Consider the following 27,354-nt stretch of genomic DNA (forward strand, 5'->3'; position numbering starts at 1 on the left):
CAGTGGTCAAACTCCCACTGATTTCACTGAGCATTAGAACATACCCCAGCTGAATTAGAAAAATGGCAATACTTTTTTGTGAGAAGGAATTGCTATGATATGCATGAATCACAATTACTAAAGAGAGCTGGTGTGATTCAAAGCCCTGCACAAAACCTATGAAGTCAACAGCGGTCTGTCTACTTCAAAAAGCTTTCAGAACCTCTGTCTCCCCTCTTGCACTGCCTTCAATCATGCAATCTTTGAACATCTTTCATCTTAACAAGAGGGCTCTGCAATTATTCAATGCTTGCAAGGAGGAAATTCACTTTGCAATGTATCATAAAGTAAATTGATATTTACCAAACCAATAAACTATCTCTTCCGGGCTGCAGATGCTGAGCTGTTTGGAACATATGTACCATGATCTTGGATTGGTAAAAGACTTCAATATCAATCCTATCACGTTAAAAAGGTGGTTGGTAAGTATTTCAAATTATTGATATTAGCAGTTTTTCAAACTCAAAAATCAATAAACAAGACATTTAGTCAACTCGACTCACATGAGTAATCCCACTGAAGGCAGTCAATCTATACAAATTCTTAAAATTTAAGTATTTCAGCAAATGTTTACATTCTTGTGGTCAATGACTTTTTTTAAAACTGTTTTGCGTTGTCTGCTGAGCTTTCTGTTACTGAAAGCAGCTCATTTCTGACGAATGCTCTTGGTACCTACTGGAAATGGAGACAAGACAGTGTCTTCAGATATGACCAAGAAAAAAATCAGTATGTGCAATAATCCATTAGAGGTACTGAGTCACAGGGACTAAAAGAGCAAGTCAGGAAAGAAAAGGACTTGCTGACAAACTAAACAGCATTTTTTGCTTCAGTCTTTAATGCTGAGAATGTTGCAGAGATGCAAGACTTCAGATAAAGATGAGATCATACCAAAATTAAGATGTCTAAAGAAGAAACATTGGAATATTTAAAAATCAGTAAGTTTTCAGGTCCAAAGGAGACCATAAGAAAGCACTTGCTAAAAACTGAAGAATATATTTGCTTTCTCAGAAAAACCTATCACGTCCCTAGCGAACTGTAGAACAGTATTTTACCCATTGTTCAAAAAGGATCTAGGGGTAGCCTGAAGAATTACAGTTAGTAAAACTTACAACTCTACCTGAAAAAATGATTGAAACAATAATTAAAAACATCATGATGTGAAGTTCATTATACAGACGCTTCATACAATTCCTACAGTGAAGACTTAAATCTCATTAATTTCTTCTAATTACCTGAAGCATATGCACAGAATAGAGGGAACTGTTCTACATGATGGATGTAGACTCCCAAGAAAGGCCTGAACAAATTCCACAAATTCAGAAGGTGGCTAGAAAACACAAAGCAAAGCACTGGATTCATTGTATCATGAAGTACAACAAGAGCAGAAAGCACCTGGGCACCAGCGTACACAGGGGCAGTGACTGTCATTGCTTGGTGCACTGCTGTAGGGTGAATCTAACAAGTCATTGGACTGACCAGAGAATGGAATAAGGCATAAAATGGACCAATGTTATCATGTCACCATAGAAGGCAAAAGGCTTACCTGAGATTTAGGTCTAGCACTGGTTAAACATTTTTAGAAAAACAGTATGACTACATTAAAGGAGATACAAAAAGTAATCAAGACCTAGGAAATCTCTCCCCAAAGGCAGATGAAAAGCTCAGTAATGTTGACCTTAGAAAGCAGCTGAACAGGAGGGGTGGGATGAAACCCAATATAAACAAGGCTAGCACAGAGTAGATAAAACACAAAATTTCCTCCTCCTGTCTCACAGCCTGAAAACATGGGAAACAAGGTGATATGTCAACACACATCAACATGCCACCCACACACATTACTGCAGGCAGCTTCCTGTTAGCATGTATCTCCAATTAATTATTTACCAACAGCATTTCAGACCACCTAGATCTGAACAAGGGGAGTTTATTATGTATTTTCTACAAAGGTAAGACAGGGTAAGATTTCTTTTCCTAAACTCTAGCTTCACAGAAAAACAGATTTAAAAAGAGCCCCAAGGACTCTGCTTCAAACTATGATACTTCCCCAGGCATGCTGTGGGCACCAGTTTGAACTTAAGCGGGTAAGAAAAAGCCACCTCATACGTATGCTTGCTTTCTTGCTCCCATATCCATTGGCTACAGAAATGTTCCAGAAAGGGGAGGAAAGGGCGACTAATACAACCCAGTCACTCCAGCCCTTTAGTGTTCTGAGCCAGGAGTTCCCTGGGATACGCTGGGCTCCAATGTTGGATGTATATGTTACATCCATGCAGTGTTGTACAGTGCCTGGGCATGGCCACGGTTTCCATGTGGAGGCTGTGAGACACTGCCCACCACCTGGAAGCCCTGCTGTCAACCATATAGTTCCATTAGTTATTCATTTTACAATAATGTAATACATTCCTGAAGTCTTGCTGCAGAATAATCTGAACAGCTTTTGCAATGAAGCCCCCAAATATTGAATAAGCATTGAAAATCCACAGTTCTCTTGACCTTGTCCAGAGCTTTGAGGCTTCCTAGAAATCAGGTCCCAGGCTGAAGGGTTTGATCCTGGTGGGGCTTGAGGTTTCTTTAAGTAAATCCACTATTTAGCTGGAGAAGGGGACACAAATTCTGTCCATGTCATTAATTCAGACTCAGTAATGTGTGTAAGGGCTCTCTAGGGTCCAGGCTACAAAGGATTCAGCAGAAGGGGTCCAGCAGCGCTGCTGATGCTTTGCTGTTTTGTGCAGGACAGGATACCCAAGGCTATTCAGTGCATTGGAAGAGTGACTGTGGCATGTGTTAACACAGCTGTGCCAGCTTCACTCAGCTAGCCTGGCTGACAGGAGCAAGGACACATGGAAAGACAAGCTCTAGCTTGTATTTGTAATGAGGGCACACAGTCAGGATCTGTAGAAAGTTAAAACACACAAAAATCAGTTCCACGTGCCTATATGGCTAAATCTCTTCAATGCTGCCTAGAATAGGAAATCCACACAGGTACGCTAGTGTGTGTGCATTCACATCTTTACTTTGCCAGGAAACACATCCCAAAGTGCCACCTCTGAACATTTGCAAATGAAATAACAACTACAGTTCAGCCTGGAAGTTTTCAAAGCTGCAATTTGCATTCAGTGAGACAGGGGAATGAGGATGTACTTTGAGTTCTTTACACATCCCAAAGTCACCATTTAACCACATCACAGTCTGAAATACAAATTCAGGATTAGAGCACAGAGTCCTATCTCAAGATCGAGATGCACTTGCAGCTGTGCTGGGATGTTTACCCATCACTAGCTGGTATGAGAGAGAAATTGCTGTAAGCTTTACCTGCTGACAAATTCTTGAAATGCAGTGTTCTTCATCATTCCCCAGGTGGACAGGGAGTGTCAGAGGGCCTTGTGCTACCACTCTGTCCTAGCAGAAAATTATATTGGGCTCCATAGGACTCTTGTAGAGGTATACAGTGCTTCCAGGGAGGCTGGGAAGTGTACGTAATCATTTTTTTATAAGGAAAGAACTCTCTTGTCTCTGACTGCTTCATTCCCTCTCTCTGCAGCTGTGTATTCACGACAATTACAGAAACAACCCCTTTCATAATTTCCGGCACTGCTTCTGCGTGACCCAGATGATGTACAGCATGATCTCACTCTGCAGCCTCCAGGTATGCCCCCACCTCAACAGTATCACTCAATTTCATTCATGGGGCACATGTTCGTCCACTAAGCACCATGACACCTGTGCCACTTTCCTTGCAACACAGGCCACCAGCTGGCTAGCAAGTGATGAGCTTTGCAGTAGCTGCACTTGTTCAGTCCTTGGGGAGAGGAGGAGAGGTGTTGCATTTCCACCACTGGCTGCCCACTCAGCCATCCCATCCTAGACCCAAAAGCACCTACACAGCTTCCTGGGGTTGCTGGGAAGCTACCTTCACCTCCTGGGTATCTCAGATTTGTACATTGAAGCTCTTGTGACATTGATAGCATGAAACATCTATGAATCAGATCCAAAAGCCTACTGAATTATGGTCTGTGGATATAGTCTTCATCCGTGACACAAAATGTTCCCACAAGAGGTTTTCTCCAAATGTGTGCTTGCATCTGGGTCAGCTACTGCAAATAATACCTTGCATGTACTGTACGCAAGATTCACGTTTGACCTGTACTTTCTCCAAAACTACAGACATAATTTGTTTTCATTGACTGGATAACCTGTGTTTATATATTAATTTAATTTCTGTACAAACCAGATTTTATTCAGTTAAAAAAAAAAAAACTTTTTACTCCATAGTTAAACATCTTGGTTACTGGCCTAAGTCTATTTTCTTGCCAGCAGGAGTATGAAGAAAAACTTGCTTGAATGGGAGTTCATCCTATTCAGAAGCTGTGAGAATGTAACACTTAATTTTTCTTACTCTTCATAACTTTAGTTAATGGAGAATGCAATGGCAACTAAGCTATCTTCCAGCCCTCCCTTAACTAATCAGGATGCTGAAATGACTTGTAAGAGACTGTACTAATGTCTCAGTGCTTTTATATGATCTCTGCAGTGATACCAAGTTTCAAGCAAATTGCCTCCATCGAGCTGCTGTTATTTAATGCAACAAAAGCAAATCTGAGTCATTTTTACTGGAAGGGAAGACAGAATTCTCTTTCTTGACTGAAGTAAATTGATCTGTGGAAAAATACTTCATTTTGCTCAGATTTGCATTTCTCTAAAAAGTAAATGTGGATGTATTTTTTACTTCATTTATGGGGACAGGGGAAGTAGAAATTGTAATACTAGGTTTATGTTTTGTATTTTACAGGAGAAATTTTCCCAAATTGACATCTTGATTCTCATGACTGCAGCAGTATGCCATGACTTGGACCATCCGGGCTATAACAATACGTAAGTCTCTCTTGATTCTATTCCCTTAACATTTATTGGGAAGGTAATACCAGCTGGTATTTTTGGTAGATCAGGTTTTCCTTCTCACAGCTTGAGCTGGTCATGACCTTCCTCAAGGCCCTGATGTTCGCTCGCACATGGGCCAAGGCACAGCTTCATGCAGAAAACTCAGGTCTGGGTTGGGATTGCCAGCTGTCCTTGGCTCTGTAAGGAAAATGCTTTTCCAGATTTCTATTCCAACAGTTCCCCTCACTCCTGAGAAAACAAGGTAAAATGGTTTACAGCTGAGAGAGAGGGCATAAATTATTATAGCTTTATTGACTGAAATGGAGTAATTACACTAAAATGCGAAGGGTGATTTAACTTACACATTATTTCATAATTATAAATAATGACGTGCATATTATTCTATTTATTATCATGTAATGAAATTAGAATTGCTTACTGATGGACACTTGTGTGCATGTATGTGTGTGTGAAAAAGAGAGAGATAATCTACTTTAGTTGCAGACATTCATTAAATAAGAGTAGAACCTAATTCTGACTTAGATTAGTGAGAATCTCTCCATTGACATTAGTGGGGGTTGACTGAAGGTCAGACAGTTCCTTTTGTGTTTGGTCTATGTCATTTTAAGCTACAGAAATGGTAAAATTAAAAAGAAAAACCTACAGGGGAATAGTGCCTGACATGATACTGAAGTAGTATCTATCTTCTCTAAAAATCTGATTTAGTATTAACAATCAAAAAACAAGCTGCAGCTAGCTGAATAAGTATTGAAAAAAATGTAAATAAAAGTAAGGAGCATGGTTTAGAGCAGCTGGTGTGTGTCTGTAGGGGTTTTCATTGTTTTTCTTCACATCAGCTATCAGATAAATGCACGAACCGAGCTTGCGGTACGCTACAATGACATTTCCCCACTGGAGAACCACCACTGTGCTGTGGCTTTCCAGATCATTTCCCAGCCAGAATACAACATTTTCTCCAACGTTGACCAGGACCAATTCAAGCAGATAAGACAGGTACGAATGCTGTACCCATCTGTGTCGTACAAACTGTTCCTGAAGATGTAAGCATGCACAGACTTCCCTGCCGTACAATGCAAGTGAATCATTCTCCCTAGAGGGTGGGCCTGAAAAAGCCCCTCTCACTGGAAGGATCCAAGAGGGATTCTTGGAAAATTTCCACAGCAGCACTCCCTGGCATGTCTTGCTGTGAAATAATGAGTATTTCCTGATGATTAAAGCCTATGACATTTTGGGGGTATTATTGAAGGAGCCAATTAGCTTTAACTGGGAAATGATTAAGCTCTCATGACAGAAGTTTATACTTTAAAAAGAACATTGTATTAATTTTAAGAGGAACTTCAAAATGGAAAAAGATTTACAACAGCAGAGCACTTGCTGGAAGAGGCTTTGGTGGTCTGGGAGTCATCCCAGTTATCTCTGAGACAGTGAGCAATGCTGCAATTCCCATTAGAGCACCAAGGGCCACAATTAGGTCTTAGTTCTCATGTTACACCTTCCTCACACACCAAATGAAAAAGCAGACCAGTGTAAGGCTCAGATACTGGTCTGGTTGGAGTTACTGATTCTGCCAGTGTATGGGAAGCAGGCATAAGTCCAAAATGGATAGATCTGTATGAAACCCCACAACTTTAAATTAACCACGTTTTCCCATCACAAACTCTGCCTAGCAGGAAGATACAGAGCTCCTAACACATTGGCTGCATCTGGGTATTTCAAAGCCGTTATTCCAAGGAGGACAAGCACAGAAGACACCTGTATCTACTGATCTCTGTCTCTTCCTAGGGCCACTAAGAGTCAGCAGCAAAACCCATAGTGCTTTCCAAGGAGCCAAAATTGGATCTTGGCAAACAGAGTGTGGCTTTTAATATCCTGTTGTACAGGGTTTTTTTTTTTCAGAATTAGTCAATCAGAAAGGAAAAACCTCAATGCCTCTGGAATATCACACCAGTGTTACAGATCAATCCAACCATGATCTTCATATACCGTGAACTCTTTATAATCCTCCTCCAGTCTGCTTGGTAGTTTCAAGTTAGAAACTTCCCCTTTCAGTATTAACAGTGTAATGCATCTGAGGCTTTCTGTGTGTAAGAAAGACCCTACTTTGCTATGCAATAGTAGACTTTGTAAAGATTGTCAAATTAATATGTGACCATGTTTTCTTTGCTAGGGGATAATTACATTAATCCTGGCTACAGATATGGCAAGACATGCAGAAATACTGGACTCTTTCAAGGAAAAAATGGAAAATTTTGATTACTCAAATGAAGAACACATGACCTGTGTAAGGAGGTTTTGTGGATTATTATTTTTATGTGCATAGTGTGAAAGCTTGTAGATTAACATTTGTTTGTTTTGAAACCAAGATTCAATATGCATTATCAAAAAAAGAATCCTTCCTACATCCTCTGCCCCACCAAAAAGAATTACGATTTGTAAATGCTCTTTATAAAATAGATTAGTCCAGCTTTAGAAATTTAGAAATAGAGTCCCATTAGGAAAAAAACTATATTTACTCTGTCAGGTTGAAATGGTTATTGCCCACTACTGTGGAGCAAATTATCCACAAGAGTACAGACTCTAGTTTCCTCTACTTACCAACCCAGTCATCTTTGATGTCCAGGGAAGTCTTTCCTCAGCTGCCTCTGAATGCTCCACAAACAACTTAATGGCTATTTGTGGCTGAACTTCTTTGTGCAGTAAATAAGCGTACATCCCGCAGCGACACATCCCAGTGCTGCAGACAGGGAAACCAAGGCAGAGAAGGAATAAGTGACTGAAAGAGTGGAAAAGAATCCAGGTCATTTAAGACCTCCAATTTAATCCTAAAATTGTCCTTTCTGTTTGAAAAGATTGCCAACCACTCCATTGTAAAGACACAGGTTCTGGATAGGAGAAAATATGCTGGCATTAAGACTGCAGTATTAAAGTATTATCATCTTTCAGCTGAAGATGGTACTGATAAAATGCTGTGACATCTCCAATGAAGTCCGCCCAATGGAAGTGGCAGAGCCCTGGGTAGATTGCTTACTAGAGGAATATTTTATGCAGGTAAGAATGAGGGAGAGATGCAATTGCACAAATTACTGATCTTCCTGAATTCCAACTCAGCTACATGTGTCCCGCTATCTGACAGTGCAGTCTAGCCCTAGGATGGAAAGGCTTCTTTTACAGAAAGTCAGAGAAGGATGTCAGGAAGAGAAGCTGTTCGGAAAGCAAGTGAATGCAGCTGGCTACAATTTGCAGATCAAAGACCTAGAAATCCTAATGCTAGCAGACCGGAGCTTGTTCTCTGTAAAGCGGCTGCCTTGCAAGTTTGTTTGATGTATAAATGATTTTTTGAGCCAAAAGGGCAAGAGCAGTGGCAAGGGAAAATAGTTAAGCGAATTATATAAAATATCACATGGGAATTCATTTAGATAATTTTCACTGCATGTGAATAGTCCCCTAAAGAGAAAAAAGAAGACTTGCTGAGGTGTGTCAAGTCAGACTTTAAGCTCCACACACAATTTCTCCTCACTGGATTCCCAGTTGAACACAGATTCTGATTGCTTAAAAAAGGATCCCTGGAAGAGCAGCCCTGTGTTGCCTCCAGCAGACAGGGTCCTGAGTAGTGTGTACACTGCAGCAGTAGGATTTCAACCAACACGTAGCTGCAGTGCTCTGAGGAGAAGATGCCAGAGCCTTCTGGTGTGTTTTGTCTATATTTTGATAAGCTGCACACCAAGGAGGGCATCTCGCAAGAGACAGACATCTCAGATGATGTGTCAGAAAGGCTTCTAGCTCGCTACATCTCCAGCTTCTTACTCAAAATCACACTATCTGTGTGTCTAACTGTTTTGGCCATCCAGCAAAGGCACTATGTCCTGAAACACCCAATAAAGTCTGCTACAGGATACCTTTTTTGCATGCATAGTCTGTGACCTCCTTGCACATGAACCCACATAGAAACAGTGAGTGGTCAAGTACATAGCTTGGTAAACTCTTACTAGTCAACAGAACTATTCTCCATTGACCTGGTTAGCCAGAATTAGTTTTAATCATTAGTAAAGAAGAAGTAGTTGTTTCTGGTTGAATACCCAAAAATCATCACCCTCTGGAGAATGGTAAGGAAATCAAATACCTATTCCTTCTTTTCCAAAGGGTTAAGAGACATTACCACCTTTCTGAATGCTCTGAAATATTTTACGTCACAAGTCCCATGAGTTTGCAAAGGTAATCAGATAGCCTCATTGCCCCATAAGCCTGGAGGTGAACACTTTCATGCCAGTGTTGTACAGAAGTAACTGATCAGAGTTTTCGTTATTCAGATGCTTGCTCTCAACAAAGCAGGATACATTGCCCCAAGGGAAGCATATTGTTATTCTGTGCTATCTTCAGACACTACTGAGATCTGTATCTGAAGGCTACTGCTCTTTAGCTAGTGATCTGCTTGGTACATTACTTTCCTGACAAGCTTCTAGCCAAGATTAATATTCGTTAACTCTGGATTTGTTCCAGAGTGACAGAGAAAAATCTGAGGGGCTTCCAGTGGCACCGTTCATGGACCGTGATAAAGTGACCAAGCCAACAGCACAGATTGGCTTCCTGAAGTTTATTCTCATCCCCATGTTCGAAACAGTAACAAAGGTAAGTCAACCAAGGCCAGAACCCAAAGTGGGGGTGTGTAGAGCTTCAACATTTGCTCCAACAGGTGTTTAGTTAGCCAGGGAAATGAGGATGTACAGTTCACACCCTGTCTTTCACCCCATTTCTAGCATGTACAAGATAATGTATACAAAAGGATATATCAATCTTTTTTCTTTTGTTTTCACTTAGCTATTCCCAGAGGTGGAGGAGGTGATGCTCCAACCCCTTTGGGAATCCAGGGACCACTATGAGGAATTAAAACAGATAGATGATGCTATGAAAGAGGTAAGTGCTAAAAATATCTCTTTGATAAAGTAAACGTTATGGTTGAATAAGTCAAACATTATAATTTAATAGCAGGTTAATTCTGAAATAGTAGGAATGCTTATGGCATAATCATTTTCACAAGAAACTTTCATTATACCTGGCTGGAGAGAAGTGTGTGCCACAAGCACTGAGTGTGCACAAGGCCATGCCCTTGCAGAGTCCACCAGGCACCACGCAAGTACAACTGCAGGAAGGGAGCTGCTTGCAAGAGAGGGACCTCAAGACAAAACCCAGAGATAAGCTCCCAAGGGGAGTGCGTTAGCAAAGCATCTTCCTGGAGGAAGCTGCTTTTCCCCAGAAAGGAGTTAGCCCAGGCTAGACTGCAGCAAAATGTCCTGGGGTTGGACAGTTCAAGGCACTGCACCACCAATGCACAAGTTTATTTTCTGGGAAGAAACTTCCACTCATGTGTCTATCATCAATGATGTGTTTGAAATTTTATGAGGAATTACTCTCTCATACACAGCACCCAGTAAGATTAAACACACAACAATGAAGCCATTTTAAGGCCCAGGCTGAGTGAGGACCTCCATTTACAGAGTGTCTGTCATTGCAAGGCTCTCTTGTGTCTCACAAGTCAGGCTTAGGGGAGGTGGGATATAAATGTGACCACATTTGTTGTCTCCAGCCGTTGTCTGCATTGCCTCAGGAAACTGGCAGGATGGACACCAAGGCCAGGCCCTGGGAGCAGGTGCCCTGTGTCTGCAGGGCAGCAGCCAGCATGCTGGGCCGGCTCCCGCAGCACCCTGCAGCCTGCGACGCTGAGCCTGCACGCCTGCCTTGCATGCCTCTTTGAGCACTTCTTTTCCCTGCCAAGGACGGTGACAAAACCTGTCCAAATGGCATTACAGTTTAGGGGTTTTCTGACATGAACAAATAAATCGTGTAGACAGGATACTATCAGTCACTCTGTCATTAAAATAAACCGGGATGTGCCCTGAAGCACTAGTTGTGCTGATACTGTTTGATATGTGGGAAATGAAGGTTCAGTCACTTGATCATCCTTGGCTGGATGAGCGAAATGGTAGCTTTCTGGGGTAGCTTCCACCTCCTCCCAAGTGCTTTGGAGGAAAAGCCCATCAGCAGCAGAAATACTAAGGTTGGTGAATCAAAGAGCACATGCTCTGAGGGCACAAAGTTATAGAAGAAAAAAAAAGTCTTTTAGGCATTCTTCAGTTTAGAGAGGAGCATTTCTCAAAGAAGGGAAGAAAAATTCAAATATGACTGCCAGACTTTCTGAGTCCTATTAATCTTTGAAATTGAGCTGAGGTTTTACTTCTGGTTTAAAGAAGCTGTCAAAACAGAAGTTTTATACAAACTGATGGAGATTTAATTATGGTGTATTGGCACAAGAGGTCTTAGGAAAATGGGAGCTGCCTGCATTCAGAAATATCCTGAAACAAGAGGAGTTAGTCAATAATCCAAGAGCCTAGCATGGCAAACGATGAGAAAGACTGAGTTCTGTTTACTTAGGACATACATTCAGGGCTGTTTGGATGAAACAGTGCCTGGGATATACCAAGCTGCTGCCTATTATTTCCCAACACATGTTGCACATGCCTTGTGGAGAGATGAGAGTTCAATTCACAGCAGCAGTGGAAAGGGGCACTGTGTGAGTCAGGGGTGTTAATCCTGCTTTGCTTTTCATTTTAGTTGCAGAAAAAGAAAAGTGAAAGTTTGACCACCAGCAGTACTGAAAAGTGAGACGAAAAAGTCTTTGAACAAAACGTAAGCCCTAAGGTTATTCTGTTTTTGAGAAATGCTGTATTTGCCACACAGATGTGGTGGCTACGTCAAAATCCAACTGGGACCATGTACATGGAAATGTGGCAGGTACAGATGCCCTGCCTGCCTCTCTGCCTGCCTGGGCACCTTGTCTGCAGCCTAAAGCCTGCTCACACAGATGCTGCCACCGTTGGGCACCATGGGCTCCCCACGCTCTGGCATGCCCACCACAGCCCCTCTAGCAGGGCTTCCCCTGCGGACATTGCGCCGATTGCAGCATGGCTCAAATCTTCAAATTTGCCTTTTGGTGACCACACTGACCGCAGTCTGTAGAGGCAAAGTGGAGTTTTGCTAAGGAGCCTTTTCTGGAAAATGATCCACTGGCATCCAAAAACAAAATAAAAGAGTTGTTTTAGTCAAGATACTATATATATATGTGTGTACAGCAGTATGCTAATTACAGCATAGTTTAACAGATGCTTATATCCTGACAAGGGCCCTGGCATATATTTTTGTTTGCTTAGTAGGCCCTAATGACACGTTTCTCTGTGTTATTCTCTGAATTTTATAGTGTTCACAGTACCTTCAGAGGTCCACATAGTGGATGCAATTTTTTTTTTTTCTACACTAGAAGAAATCATAAGAAACTTTAGTGAGTATGCAGGTTTGCTTTGTGGCCTGGTACAGCTAGATGTCACAGGATCCTTCAGCACAAGCAAAGAAGGGAGCACAAAGCTGAAACCACTGTACAAACATTTTTTATCCTTGTGGAGGCAAAAAGCAACAACAAGAAAAATCTTCAAAGTTGTACAGATTTTTTTTTTACTTTTAAACTGATCTGCTAAATAATATATTCTTCTACAGAATAAGGTGTTGCACTTGTTTTCTTTTGTGTCTGTGTTCACGTGAGAACTGTCTCTGTTCCTAAAGACAAATGTTTGCATAATGAATACAAGGTAAGGGGCTGTAAAGGAGTGGGGAGGGTTGGTTCTCCTGAAGAGGAGAGGCTTTAGAAACACTTTTTTGTGTGTTATACTTGCATCATAAGAGCAACACCAAAAGAGCTTCACTTCCAGCGATGACTTTATAAAGTCTGGGAGCCAAGCTCTGCCCAGAGTTGCAGTCATGCAAGCGAGCAGCAGACAATGCTGTGACTGACTCCTGCACACTGTCTCACCAAAGAGGAGGCCAGAAGAAATCCCCCTTCATTGTGCCCATGAGAGGCAAGTCACAGCCAGGCTGCTCACCTGCTCCTGGTTTCTCCCACGGGGGAAGGGTTGCACTCCCTGGGGGTTTCAGTTCCTACCACGGCATGGCTGCTGAGACCAGTGGTACGCATGCACCATGGCTTGCTGGCACCCCCCACACTGGCAGCCGTAGGCATACAGCCAGCAAAGTGTAATGCGTGCTGCTTTGGTTCTCCTTGGCTCAGTTCCTAAGGCTGCCCCATCAACTTTGCTAGGTGTGTTAGCAATAAGGGTAACACTAGTGCTATGCCTCTGTAAAATCCAAAGCCACATGTGCTGTCTTAGCTTGTTTTTCAGAAAGAGGTGAGCAGGTGGGGGCCAGTCTTGCCCCTCATGACCCAGGACACACCTTAGGAAGCTTAGCCTCTCTGGCCAGTGTCTAGTACCAAGCTCACCTCTGAACAACAAACTCCGCCTCCTGCTATGGAAATTCGGATTTATTCTCCTGTTGTTTCTGTACATTAATTCCAAGCTTAGCTCTTGTCTCTCCCCCACTGCCATTTCCCATGTTTGGTCACTTTCTTTTGCACAAAACTGTATTACTTCAGCTACTGTCCACTCTCTCAGGGAGATCAATATCACCTGAAACACCTATCCCTCTCACTATTCCTGATTGTGCATTTCCAGAGACCCAAGGCAGATTCACAGCTAATTCTCTCTGCTTGTGCCTCTTTCTGCTCAAGCTGCCTCCTTCTTTAAACAGCTTGGGGTTGGGGGTGGGATTAGGCTTTCTGCTACCACTGGAAAAGGCTTTGATCCCTGGGTTTGAACAGTCCTGGGGGACCCCAAGGGAGATGGGAAGATCCAAGCACAGGGTCAGATCTGAGCTACACAGACATCTTCATGAATGGGTGAGCTAAACCCTAGTTTTGATTAACCTCAAACTTTCGATGCCTGAAAGTTGGATCTGACTTACGTGGTTTGGGCCTTTTTTCTGTACTAAATCTTACAATTCAAAGTACATTGTGACCCGGATAGTTCTGCTGTGGAATTCTTCACTTCTTTTTCCCAAGTAAATCAAATTTACCATCTCCATTCAAGTGGATTTCCGTCACAAATCAGCTCCCAAAGCAGATGAGCTGTGCAGGAGCTATGAACAATTGCTTAGGATATGCCAAGTCCTGCACTGAGCTTGTTACATGAGATGAGAAAACCTGCTGTAGGAACCTGACTGCGCCCTCCTTCCACTAAAACTGTTTAAGAGTTAGATCCTGATATGAAGTTTTCTTTCAGTTAGAAGGATTTTCTCTAATCATAAACCCTCATCTAACAAGTATTAATGCATGTGCTTAACTTCCACAAGCCTAGTCGTGGACCCTGGTGTACAGTAGCTGATTGCATAGTACAGGCTCCTTAGCTTTCTCTAATTGAAGTTCATGGGAGTTGTTTGAGAATTCATGGTCCTTAGTGCTTGGTTTGGCTTGTTTTGGCTCCATCATTTTTAAGAGCAAGAAAACTCTTTACTGGAGAGAGATGATCAGAAGACATTGGTGAAATCCCACTGATTTTACTGGAGCTGCATCAGAAACATGGAGAAGGGAATGCAACCTGTCCTCAGGGCTGCACCAGTGATTGTCATGATGCTATAATGTGCTCTGGGGCTTATTGAAAGAACAGGCAACATCCAGACTGCTATTCACAGACAGCTGAAAAAAAGACCACATGCAATCACCACCAGCTATTGGTATAAACAGGAATACCACAGAATTTTTTAATCTCATTTGCCTTTGTAATATTCTATTTCTAAGAGACAATCCTCTGAACATATGTTTAACCAAGGGGAATGCAAGGCATTCTCTCATAATTCTAGTTTCTTATATTTTTTCCGTAATATTTGCTGATGTGATTCATATGCAAATTAACAGATTTGACAGTCTTGGCAATCAGCCCATTAAAATGTCACACATTTCCAAGGTGACATTTTAAAACTACACTTAGCATGAAAATGAAGTTTGTTGAGGCAGCCAGACAGATGTCTCAAGTGTGATTTAATCTTTTCTCTCCCTAATCCAAGGAATAGGAGTGAATATTGTGTCTCAGTGTTGTTTATGGTAGGTGCCTTACAAAGAACTGTCTGTGATCTGTTTCATGCATCTTTTCAGCATCACAACAGTGCCACATGCATCCCAGCCTTGCCTTACATTGCTAATCCTATACTTGTGACCAAAGATGAACATGAAACAGGCTGTAACTATTCCATGCCATTTAGCTTGTAAAACTAATGATGAGCCCTGGGAGTTTACTTCTTTAAAAAAAAAAACAAACAACTATGAGATCCCACAGCCCCATACTCACTTCATTTTTTAGGATGGCTTTCATAATCAGATCAAACTAAGGCTATAGTACAACTGCATGTCTTGGGAAGGAAACAGCTTTTAAAAAATGTGAATACCCCCACAGCAGCCAATTTGCAATGAAAATTTAGTGTGTGTTAAATACATAGGTTATGTAATGCCAAAGAAGTATCTGTACATGGACATTGTTAATCTCAGTGCTGCCTCTGAGCAGCAATAATAACAGCATCTGTTCCATATGAGAGAGAAGCAGAGTGCTGGTGTGGAATATGAACCCACCAGGAGAAGTACTGTCAAGCAGTATTCAATTTTCCTGTTTAAGCAGTGGGTTTTTACTGCAAACTGCCCCTTCTCTCTGGAAACAACTGAAGAACAAGTCTCACCTTTGTGCCTGGTTTGTTGTGTTAAGAGCGTACACACATTGTATCCTCCTTGTCATATTGTTCTGTTGTGAACGTTTCTGTGAGAAAGCAGACATGGTGGGGCAAATCACCTACTAATGCAAAATCTCCCCATATTTACCTCTTTCCCGCACTATCATCGCCTTGATTTCCCTGTGGCAAGGCAGGGTATAAAACACAGCAACATGCCTGTTAGAGACAAGGAGTACTCAAGCCCCAGCCTGCAGGAAGGATATATGTGAACAGACAGCCTGATGTGGGGTCATCCAGCTGCTGCTTTGACTCCCAGTATAAAAAAAAAAAAAAAAACTACTTTCCAAGAGGTTGCTCTGGAGTCAGGCACATCCCAGCTCCAGGCTGTGGCCCAGAGGACACCATGCAGGCCCTGCCCTCCCGAACCACCCTTCTGTATGCACAACCCTCTGCCATGCAGCACCCTTGCAACCAAGGTTGTTCAGTGCCAGCAAAGTGAAGCAAAGACTTATGAAGTATATTTAAAACAGCTTGGATTCTGCTTTTCTAGGCAACAGTCCAGTGGGCGAGCTCTCCTTTCTCTCAGCTCTGCAGGGGAGTGCCTAGGCAGAGGTAAAGTTTGTACTATGAAAAACTGGTGCATTGGAGTCCTGGCCTGTGTGTGGGTCCTATGATAGCACAAGAAACCAGTAAGTCTTAATAATAAACCTATATCTGCCACTGGCTTCAAATACCCTCTAAAGCAAGTCATCAGGCCAGGGCTTCCCTCTCCTTTCAAACAAAGGGACCCACCTCTGTAAAGCACCTTGTGGTATTCGGATGTAAAATGCTCCTCACTGCAAGAACCAACAGTTACCATTTCCAGAAAATACAACTTCATGGAAAATTCTGGCCAAAATACTTATTAGATGTCCTCATAAATGAAGAAGCTCTAACCAACAAGTCAAACATCTCTTTCTTCATGATCATGTTGGAGTAGATCTGGCTCTTTGCTAGTGAGAAGTCATACTTTTTACTATCTCACACACACAAAAAAACCTTTCTGACTATTTTGGCACATAATCAGGAATTACAGGTGTACTCAGGCACATGCACACACACAAAATGGCTATCTGTAGACATTTTTGTATTACAGCTCTTGGCTCTTTTGCAAGACAAACTTAGAACCAGGAGGGTTTGGAAAGTGTAAACCACTCTTGTCAGAGCCAACATGTGCTATAATGTCTCTGAGGAAAAATCTCTGTTTTCCAAACTGTGTGGAAGCACATTTACTGCCTGGCTGACAGACCCGGCAGATCCTCTGCCCTAAAGGAAGCTCCAAGGTGACAGGGACTTGGAGCAGCTCTATGTGTTTCTAGACGAAAAGAGCTTGCTGTCAGCCTGCTGATGGTGTTCTGGGCTTAGGACAGCCGGGATGTGCTCCAGGTTGAAAAACACAACAAGAAAATCAACACAAAAACATCCAAATCCTCCTCAAATCTGTGTGCCCAAGCCATGCCTTCTAGCATGCCCAGTTAATAGCTTCTCTGGTTAACCCCTGGAAGCCAGCTTGTCCTGCAGTACTTGTGCTAGCGGAGAGCTGCCAGGCTTTGCAGCCACCCCACAGCACACAAGGATGCTCTAAAGCACTTGTAACTAACAGGCTCATGTATGAACAACTAAGCTATAAACCATTAGATACGCATGCATCTCAGTGGAAAGGCAGATCCAGACCTGCCCCTGGCCTGGCCTAAAGCAGGAGAGCACGGCAAGCCAGAGGGATAGGCAGCCAGCCCACCACATGGTATGGGGACATAACATCCCAGTGTAATTTTTCAGCCTCAGATATTATGGGATTTTTTCTCAGGCTTTCCCAGACAGGTTTAGTGTTTGGGTATGCATGGCTTGCTCCTGACATGGTGTCTCCAGCTGTTTGTGTGCTGCCTGACTGCCCCTGCTCCCCACATCCAAGAAGTGAAAATGTGCCCCCAACAAAGGACTGTTGGCAGTAGAATTGTTGGGCTCTGAGCACCGTAGCTTTTGTGCCCAGCCATGACCACCTCCGTGGCCAGCATCGCCAGGGCTTCAACATAAATGCAAATGACCAGCAAAGTGATGGCCACACAAACGGGACATGGGCTCTGAGGCCCTCCTGCTCCTTCTAGCTTCGTATCAGGGAAGCTGGTTGAGGTTGTTCTTTTTTTTGGGGGGGGGGGATGGGGCGGGGCAGGGGCTGACTGGGGTTTTTTTCTAGCACTTTTCCATCCTGCAGCACTTGGTCTGCTTTTCAAATCAACGTGCTGGAAACAGCAGCCATGTTTGCTTACCACGGCACTGAGTGCCTGGCGATCAGCCGAGCTTTCTGTCACACAAAAGCCGCCTTGTCAGGCCTTCACGTCTGGGGCCATGTAAAATGGCATTGGAGGCTGAAATCCCCTCTTGTAGTTTAAATATAAATGCTGCCTACAAGTGGGCCCGTGGCTCCAGAGGGCACGTGGTGATGCGCTGTGCAGGGAGGGGCGGCAGCCACCCAGAGAGCGCAGGGACGGTGGCAGCGCAGCCCTCGCCATGGGCACCGAGCCCCTGGCAGACTGCAGGGAGCAGGCTGCTGGCCCTGGCCGAGGCCCTGAGCCACCATCAGCGCCAGGGCACCCCCACAGTCCCCAAAGGAGGAAGCGGTGGGGAAAGCGCGGGCAGCCTGCCTCCAGGCCGCCATGGGATTTTTTCGGCTGCTGACCCCAGCCTTCCCTCTCAGCCACATCTGCCCCCCGCTGCCCCACCGTTTTGTGAATGAAGGGAAGGAGGGTGGCGGTGGGGAGAAACCCTCTGCCAACCTCCTCGTGGCTTTGGGAAAGATGTTACAGGTAGGACAGAACAGAAGAGAACAGAACAGAATAGACTATTTCAGTTGGAAGGGACCTACAACAATCATCTAGTCCAACTGCCTGACCACTTCAGGGCTGACCAAAAGTTAAAGCATGTTGTTCACCAAATGCCCCTTAAACACTGACAGGTTTGGGGCACTGACCACCTCTCCAGGAAGGTGCAAAGATATTCCATTTTGATAAGCAAATTTCCCACCCTCAAAAATTTTTCCTGTACTAACTTGAAAGCTTGAAATCTTATTTAACTACAAAAGCTTCAGGTAAATGAAATGAACGCTGACAGCAATGCTTATCTGTTCCTTCATTTTTGAGCTATTATTTCCCTTCCAAAAAACTTTATTAATTAGGTGAAGTTTATTACAGATAATTAGGTGATTATTAGGTGAAGTTATTCTTGAAACAAGCAAGCCCATAACGTCCCTATTAGAAATGTTTTCCACTATGTTTCCCTGCCCAGCTTTGAAACAACCTGCCCAATTTGACTTCAGCCCACAGGCAACACCATAACAGCTTGCAGCCATGGCCAGGAGCCCTCTTCCGCCTGCCTCGGGCCCCGGCGGCAGAGACACTGCAGGTCAGGCCAGGGGAGCTGCGCCTTGTGCACAAGAGGAGGCCGGTGCACCCCAGAAAGCAATGAAGAGCCTGGGGCAGGCACTGGTGTCCTCAAACCATGCTCGCACTGGGAGTATGGCGCCTCCTTCCTCAGCGGCAGCTGTTCTACCACAGCTTCCCAGTGCTGTCCAGGGCATCTGGACTTGCATGGTGCCTCCAGGGCTGGCCAGCAGGGTTTGGCTGCAAGGAGATAGCTGCTTATCTTGGGGAAGAGCTGAAGAAATATGTTCCTAAAGGTTATAGGATAACAAGTCTAAAACACTGTGTGCTTCAGAAAGTTCACCGGGGTGATGTGCCATAAATGACAATTTCATTTCTTCCAGGCTGTATTTTTTTCCCTCATTCAAGACTTTGATCCTCCTCATCATGCTGGCTACTATGTGTGTTGCCAAGGGCAGAGCTCCAGCTGCAGTGACTCATCCCAGCTCCTTTGCTTGCAGAGGACACGCCACTCACTTTAGGAAAGGTGAGCCAAGGCTGCATCATCCAGAGCTGGTGGAAGCTGGCCATGCTTTGCTAGAGAATGGTGGCAAGTTTCACCTCCATCTGGAAGGCAGCCTGTGTCCAGGGAGAACCTGGTTTGTAGGACTTCAGTAGATAAAAAGTACAGGAATCTCCCCTTTATTTCTAGTGTTTCATTTTATCCTGCCAGCTGTTTAATTTATTCAGCCCATATGGTGATTTATTCATTAACCTGTGCCTCATGTTGCCATTTCCACCCATGCAGAAAGCATCAACTGCTGCCAATCGCTACACAGTGCTAAGCACCTTCATGAGAGACTGGGCTATGACAGGTCATCCAGATTCATCCACTGGCAAGTGCACTTAAAAAGCAGTGAAAATGCATTCCTATGCCTACACCTTATTTTATCTATGTATTTATTTAACTATTTTGACTAAGGAGAAAATTGTGAATACTAAGCTAGTGGCACCCACAGTTTTGAACTGCACTGAATTATAAACATTCACATAGCTTCCTTTAGGTGTTCTACAGAATCAAGTTTTAACATGTGTCTTTTGCAGGAAAATACAGAAAATTAAATTCAAAAGGTTGCAAGCTGATTAATATTCAAAGTTTGTACCAGTTAGTACGGTAAAGCTCGCTCTTTCAAACATGAACTATGCAGAGTAAGTCAGGATGCTTACTTTTTTAAAAACTGAGATTAAATGCATTATTTCCAGTGTAATAACCTTATAGTACCTCTGAATTTATCTCTAGGACAAAGGTCTTTTCTCATCCCAGTTGTTAAAATTTAACTAGGAAGACAATAATCATCCTGAAAGACACATTGCACATGGAGAGGGGTTTGGTCGCGTGACTTGCAAGAGGAACTCAAAGTTTGCAGAGAAAGAATAGTGTTTGCAGACTGTAAAAGAGAGTAACAGCCCCTGGGATACTCTTTCAGAAAAGAGGTGAATCCTGTGCTGCACTGCACAGGAAGATTTGTTCCCCATACGGTGGGGTCAAAATCAAAGCCCGTTTGCCACATAGGGTTTGCCTAATTTTTTAAAATTTCTTTTTTGAGATCTGTCTTCTTTAGAACTCAGTAAAAAGTTAGTTTCACCACCATAACTTATATCAGCTTTCACCCCCTGAATGTGCATTTACACAGTGCAGTCTTCCCAAAGCTGTGGGCAGCTGCCTCCAACTAGTTGCCTGGAAAATCAGCTTCTCTGTAAACAAGCCAGATAATCAAGGGCAGATAAAAGTGCCTGGATTAGTCCTCTGTGCGTATGCACACGCTGCCTTTACTCTACTATCCCAACTGTTGCTGTATTTTTACCACCCAGTGACTGGCAGCACAGCCACAGGTGCTCTGTGCTGTGGTGCTCCCCATTCCTCCCTTGCCCAGAGAAGGAAGTACCACAGTGGGCATCAGAGGGTGATCTGCAGCCAAACCCTTTCACCATTTCCCTCAGCGCACAGCAGGAGCCTTTTGGTCTGCAACAAGGGCAGTTCATGTTCCAATCTGCACTCCCAGCAAAGGCAGCCCTCTTAAAGCACCACAGCTGCATAGCTCACATTTTTTGGGGTGGTAGACATGGCAAGGACCAAGGCACGATACCACTAGGGATGTCAACATGGCTGTGACCTTGCTGTCAACACTAACACATAGGGAAGCTGGCAGCTGCCAGGACAAGTTAGCCCCTGCAGTAGGGCTGCAGCTATAGCAAAAAGGAAGAGCAAACCTGCAGCCCTCAAATCCCCATCTCACACACCTAGCTTCACCCCCCACCTTCCTAGAGGGGGAAGGGATCCCAGGTTTGAGGCTGCAGATGTCTGCTCTGCCAGTGCTGCTAAAACCAGAGGGTATCAGGCTTAGGAAGGGCAGTGGAGTCTCTGCTGAGGACCTCCTGTTGCGTGGGGTCCACGCAACACGCACCTCCCACAGCAGCAGAGGAAAGAACTGGCATTGCAAAGCCAGAGGGAGACAGGACATTGGAACCCCTTACCTGGGTTTTGCATGTAAAGAATAAACCTCAGGATTGTGCCGGCCCCAACTAAGGAACAAAGTGCCAGGCGCTACTGCCAAGTAACCAATGCAGAAAATAAGAAGCACTGGTCACCTGAACACAAGAGTTAAATGCCTTTGTGCTGTTGGTGTATTTTTAAAGTTGCAATACAGCATTTGACAAAGTAGGTTTGGCTGTTAGATTTGCATGCAAATTTGCATACTAGCCTCATTAGACAAAATTCCAATTAAACATTCATGCATGCAAGAATGGCAGATGGGCCAGCCTAACAGGTGTACCATTTTACGCTACGTGACAGCTGTAGAGTTTACATCAGACATGATTATGCCCTCTTCTGCTCAATTAGGGGTTAATTAGCCTGCATCAACTCCATCCATCTCCCACACTGTCCAAATATGACACCTTTTATCTTCTCCAGTTTCTCATTTTTTCAGAATTACATTATCTACTCTACTCCATTAAGAACCCCTTTTTAGCCCATCTAAATGTATTCTCATGTACGTAAAAGCAGCATAATAACAAGGAAACATATAGAAACCTGACATTTCTTTTTATGTTGGTACTTACTGTTCAAAATGTCCTAGAAGAATATTAATTATGTCCGCCTTTCCACAGGTGAAAGGCACTGATCATTTGAAAGGACTCTCCATCTTCAGAAGCATGCTGCACCAAGCAGGCCGTTCCATTATCCTTTCACAAAACACATTGAAATCCCTTGTATGACACCCACTCCAGTCTCCTCACTTCCAACTGCACAAGCATTGTGTTAAAGAACTGCCAAAGGAGGATCAGAGAAGAAAATCACGCAGAACTTGTACATTTTCTGATCCTTAAGGATTTAGCAGGATGGGGAGGATAATAGCCACTATTCTCAGTGGTTACATGACGCTGGCAATAAACAACTTTTGTAACTATCAGATGTCTGTAAAAGCCCCTGATCACTACAAACGCCTCTGCCAGGAATATGATTCTGTAAATAATGTGCATCAGCCACCCACAAGGTCCAGCTCTGAGTGGTCCCACAGGCGCAGCCACCAGAAAGACAAGGAAGCTGCATGGCCACTAAAACCAGAACAGTTAAAGATGGAGCCAATGCTTACCCTCCTAACGTTGAGACTACCATGATTTTTTTTCTAGTATTTTCTTCTTCAGTTGGCAATTTTACAGTAATCACAGATCCTAGTGAGGGTTTCCAGTGTGAATCATCCCAAATAGGTTTGGCTCTGTTGCAACCCTGACCTCAAATCTTAGACTATGTCTATCAAATCTAAACACTGTTTCTTTGTTCTAGCTCTAATAAGGACACTTCTACAGTGGTTATCCACATGAGTACGTCAAACAGTAACATTTCACTGGAAGCCTCTCAGTTTAAAATTCATCCAGCTTTCCCCGGGGACAACCATGTTTCACCAGGAAACATCTATAAGCATAAAATGAAAACGGGAGAAGTTGGAGTAGATGCCACTAATTCTCTGTTCACTTCTAATGTCACATGCTACTTTCTGCTGGAAGACTTCATACCACGGTAGCCCCGAATTGCTGGGCAGTCTGCAAATGTTAAGAGAAGCATAGTTTCTACCTCAGTGAGTTGACTGTATAATCTGAAATGGGACATAAATTAACTTACATGGTGCAATACACATCCTAGGATGAGCAAGCAGATGATCGAAGCACTCTGATGATGCTGAATGTTCTGCAGGGACAGCAAACTCCTCCCACCCTCATTCCCAATGTAGCTCTTACTCATTAACCTCTGTGTGAACACAGTGCTGATGCCATCTTTGGTCGCCAAGAGATCTGTGAGAGAAGTCAGGAAATTCATAGGGGTGCAAAACACTAATTACATTTCTCCAAAATGAAGTTGCCAGTGCAAACTCATCTGCATTTTTTCAGCTGAAGTTTCTTTCTTAGCTTGTGACAGCGATGGTTACAGCATGTTTCTTCTACTGTCGTTCAGGAAAGATTTGCTGAGTGCACCAGTCCAACACATGTCTGTGTATGCAGGGGCTGATGCAGCTCCTCTGCCCCTGGACAGAAGCCTGCGAGATAACTCTGTACAGAGGTGATCTGTTTGCTTCTCAGAGGAGCTTGGCTGAAAGGTCAGATCTGGAAAGACTTTCCCTTCTTCCCCTAGATGTTGCTGAGCCTTGTGTTACTCCTGCATGTTCAGCTTATCTGTTGATTTTAAATTAGGATCATTTAGATATGCTTTCCTTCTGAATTACATCGTTTTATTGTAAGTTGATGGGCTGAATTGGGAACACTGTGCTCAGCTCAGCCAAGTGCAGAGAGCCCATTAAATTCACGGGGACAAAGCAAAGCACACTGGGGCAAAAACCAGGCTGCCTTTACCCTTCCCAGGAAAGACTTTTCCTGTAAAAGGGGGTGTACTTGACTAACCAGAGGCATGTGAGCTGGAAATCAGTGACTACTGCTGCCAGAGGAGCAGAGCAGAAATGTCATCGCAGGGCCAAGCTCACGCGCTTTACTGACTTACGCGTTTACTTACTTTACTTACTCCTGGGTGAGTAAGGGCTCGTTGAAGTACCACTGGCTGCAGGGGGGGGGACAGCTGTGTCTCTCCCAAGAGAAGCTGGCTTTCCTCCTGCCAGGGCTAAAAAAAAAAAAAGCAGTTGGTGCTCACAAAGACTAAATTCCCTTTGGTTTGAGGCCCTGAGGGACCTCATTCAGCCACACCAGACTGGGCTGAGTCTACATGATATGTTGCAGGCAGATAAGAGCTTTCTCTGTCCCGACAGGAGCCCTGGGTGTGGGTAGTGGCTGAGCAGCTTTAGATAGCACACTGCTGAGAACTGAATGGACCAGCTCAGGAGCAGCACTGCCAGTAAAGCCTGAGTGCAGACTGACTTTTCTAGCATCTGCTTCTGCCAAAGTCCTCCACGGCTTAGAGGTGGCCAGGGTGGGATCAGCTCCCAGCCTCAGTGACACTATCTGCCTGCCTCCCCTCCCACAGCTCAGGAGCAGGCAACTTGTCAGCATGTCTTGATGTATTTACCTTTGCCAGGCTTACTCCTGCAGGTCTGCTGTTATGAAGTGGAGCTGACCAGCAAGGGCAGTAGATAGCCTTCTCACCACCACCTGGCTCCCCAGGGCAGCAGAAAGGACTGAGTATCTTAGCAAAATATCTTCCCAGTCCTAACATCTCCCACTCAGGAATAAAGTGGCAGCCACACTTGCAGTGCTGCTCATTGCTTACCAGGAAGCATAATTTCCTGACCCTTTCTCCATCTCTTGCAAGTTTGATATGATCTATATTAAAAAAATAAAGAAGTTGTTTTACTAGAAAATACATAAAATTTACTAGAAAATACCAACAGGCTTTGCACATTTTAATTGTCCTCAGGCAAGTAAAATCAGCTGGGTTCTTGAAGATAATTACAGAAAGAGCAAAGATGCACACAAGGTATGCAGGCCTGAGTGCCTGCAAAAGAAAGAGGTGGCATCTCACCTAGTTATGAAGGATGAGTGTGGGAATGGGGAGGTGACTGTACCTCCTGGAAAGCCCTACCAGGGGAGCAACTTCTCCATTTCTCATTAACTGAACTGTTTGGTGCAGGTGCATACCTTGCTCAACAAGACTTATCATGTCAGTGACATCTGCAGGGGGAGCCTGATGACACCTGTTGCTCCTGTCAGTGTGACACAAGCTGTCAGAACAGAGTGGAGCTGGAGCACCAGGTGCTGTGCCAAAGCACAAGCGACATGCATGAAGGGGAATCCAGCAGAGGAGACACATCAGGCCAAAGGGAGAGCTGAAATCAGGGCTCTGATGGCTCACGCAGCCCTGCCTCCCTCAGCTGGCGCACAAGCCTCCTTCCCACACCCAGTAGGTGAGGAGAGCAGGTCTCACTGTGCCGTGCATTCCTAGAAGGGGATGTAGCAAGAAGCCCAGCCACAGACCGAGTCCCCCAACCTCACCCTCTCTACACCAGCATGGGGAAAGACAGGTGCCAGGGCAGGGTGGCACAAGGCATGCAAGGGGCGAGGCAGGGCATTGCCTACACGGTGCCAGTAAAGCCCCACATGAAGTCACAGGGCAGTAAGTGAACTGGGAACCTCCTAAGAATTACAGTAATTGTTATTAATTCATGCATAGACTTCCCCTATGCTATCTAGATAACACTGTTGGACTTCCCAGCAAGCACTAAAAAAACAAAAAAACACACAAACACACAAACACACAAACACACAAACACACAAACACACAAACACACAAACACACAAACACACAAACACACAAACACACAAACACAAACACAAAAAAACAAAAAACAAAAAACACAAAAACAAAAAAACAACAAAAAAACAAAAAAACAAAAAAACAAAAAAAAACAAAAAAACAAAAAAACAAAACAAAAAAAAAAAACCCAAAAAAACCAAAAAAAAACAAAAAAACCAAAAAACCAAAAAAACCAAAAAAAAACAAAAAACCAAAAAAACAAAAAAACAAAAAAACAAAAAAAACAAAAAAAACAAAAAGCAAAGCAGATTGGGTGAAAAAACTTCTTGCTTTTTGATTTATTCAACCCATTTTCAGTGCCTTCCCAAACACACCCTTTGCTTACTAACAGGAAGCAAAATGGCAGCAGCAGCAGCTTTCCCGTGGTGGTACCTGGCACAGCCAAATGGAGCTGTTTTAGACAACTGTTGCCTAAGCTGCTGCATCTGACCAGCGAGCACTCCGAGTTTTAAGCCATTAACCTCTTACGCAGTGGAATCTCCAAGGCTGCACAGGTGGAAGAGTCAGGAGGATTCTTCCCTTTTTATTTTACTGTAGATCATGCCTGTACTAGGTTACAAAACCAAAACCAGCTGAAACTTCCTCCTGGCTGTACCATGAAGAGTAGAGAAGGGACGGAGCCTTGTCTGATATGACTGGTTTTGACATAGTCATATGACAATTATCATATTTTGAAAACTTACATACCTGGCTTTACGCTTAACAGAGGCATCACTGGGGTCTTTTGTACTAATTTGGCTGTGGGGTTTTTGTTTGATTTTGGAGATTTTTTTGTGTGTTTTAAAGAAGTCAGTGGCAAGAGTGGGAAAACGCTGAAAACTCAGTCATGACATAACGACAAAAGTTCCTATGCCTTTGTATTAAAACAGGCAGGTAGTAACTACTCTTCTCTGAAGAAACTATCTTAAGAAATTTCAGGAAAACAGAGAAGTACCGGTTGATTTTTTATTGTTCTTACTAGAAATTCTGCCTTGTTTGCAAAAATAATTTCTTGCTAAAGTATTCCAGAAACACAGTATATGCAAACGTTAAGACAGTGACTAATTATTACAATTATTATTTCCTTGAAGATAAGCCTTCACTTTCTAAGGCTGGTTTATTTGCTGAATACTGTTGGTCTTAGATATGATGATGACTTACTATTTCAGGTAAATCTAAATGTACATAGATAATAATATGAATTATTCTGCAGACTATGAAATAAGGGGAAAAAATCAGATCAATGTTGCTTTTAATTTAAAATAACTGCTGTGTCTCATCCTACCTTTCTTAAGCTTTGGAACATTAGAAAGCAAAGGTAGCACTGCAATGAGAAATACTACAAATATAAAGGGGAAAAAGTCAACAGAGAAATCCAAGATACCCAGCATTGCAGAAACTAAGTAGAATTTATATTCAGTGCTGCCATCTTGACAACATGCTGATGAGAAAATATAGTAACACAGCTCTTATTTAAAAGCACAAAACCCTGGTGGGTTGAAACACAGCAGTAAAGGCAGTTAATCAAAGCCACACGCCTGAACACTTGCACAACTGGAATGCTGAAATGGACGTTTTAGTTGGTGTTTTTCACATTGAATATTGTGTTTCATAATTGCCTTCCCCTGGTAG

The 27,354-nt window shown here is 43.4% G+C and overlaps 1 protein-coding gene and 1 long non-coding RNA gene across 6 annotated transcripts in view; one reads left to right on the forward strand and one right to left on the reverse strand.

The window, feature by feature from the left end:
* The window catches only part of PDE9A (phosphodiesterase 9A), a 71,199-nt gene extending 53,490 nt beyond the window's left edge, over positions 1 to 17,709 (forward strand). For all 5 annotated transcript variants that reach the window (XM_080376741.1, XM_080376740.1, XM_080376742.1 and 2 more), the window contains 9 exons: positions 375 to 461; positions 3,581 to 3,685; positions 4,829 to 4,911; positions 5,775 to 5,931; positions 7,106 to 7,219; positions 7,882 to 7,986; positions 9,436 to 9,564; positions 9,754 to 9,849; positions 11,545 to 17,709. In XM_080376741.1, the coding sequence (XP_080232867.1) occupies positions 375 to 461; positions 3,581 to 3,685; positions 4,829 to 4,911; positions 5,775 to 5,931; positions 7,106 to 7,219; positions 7,882 to 7,986; positions 9,436 to 9,564; positions 9,754 to 9,849; positions 11,545 to 11,595 (927 nt within the window). In that variant the 3' untranslated portion in view covers positions 11,596 to 17,709. The remainder of the gene's footprint in view (positions 1 to 374; positions 462 to 3,580; positions 3,686 to 4,828; positions 4,912 to 5,774; positions 5,932 to 7,105; positions 7,220 to 7,881; positions 7,987 to 9,435; positions 9,565 to 9,753; positions 9,850 to 11,544) is intronic.
* LOC308059425 lies at positions 17,702 to 25,666 on the reverse strand. Its single transcript, XR_013926231.1, has 2 exons — positions 24,499 to 25,666; positions 17,702 to 24,096 (listed from the first exon to the last, which is right to left on the reverse strand). It is a non-coding gene; the product is annotated as an uncharacterized lncRNA (long non-coding RNA).
* Between the last annotated feature and the right edge of the window lie 1,688 nt (positions 25,667 to 27,354).

Source organism: Falco punctatus (assembly GCF_963210335.1).
Source record: "Falco punctatus genome assembly, chromosome: 2".
Classification (NCBI taxonomy): domain Eukaryota; kingdom Metazoa; phylum Chordata; class Aves; order Falconiformes; family Falconidae; genus Falco; species Falco punctatus.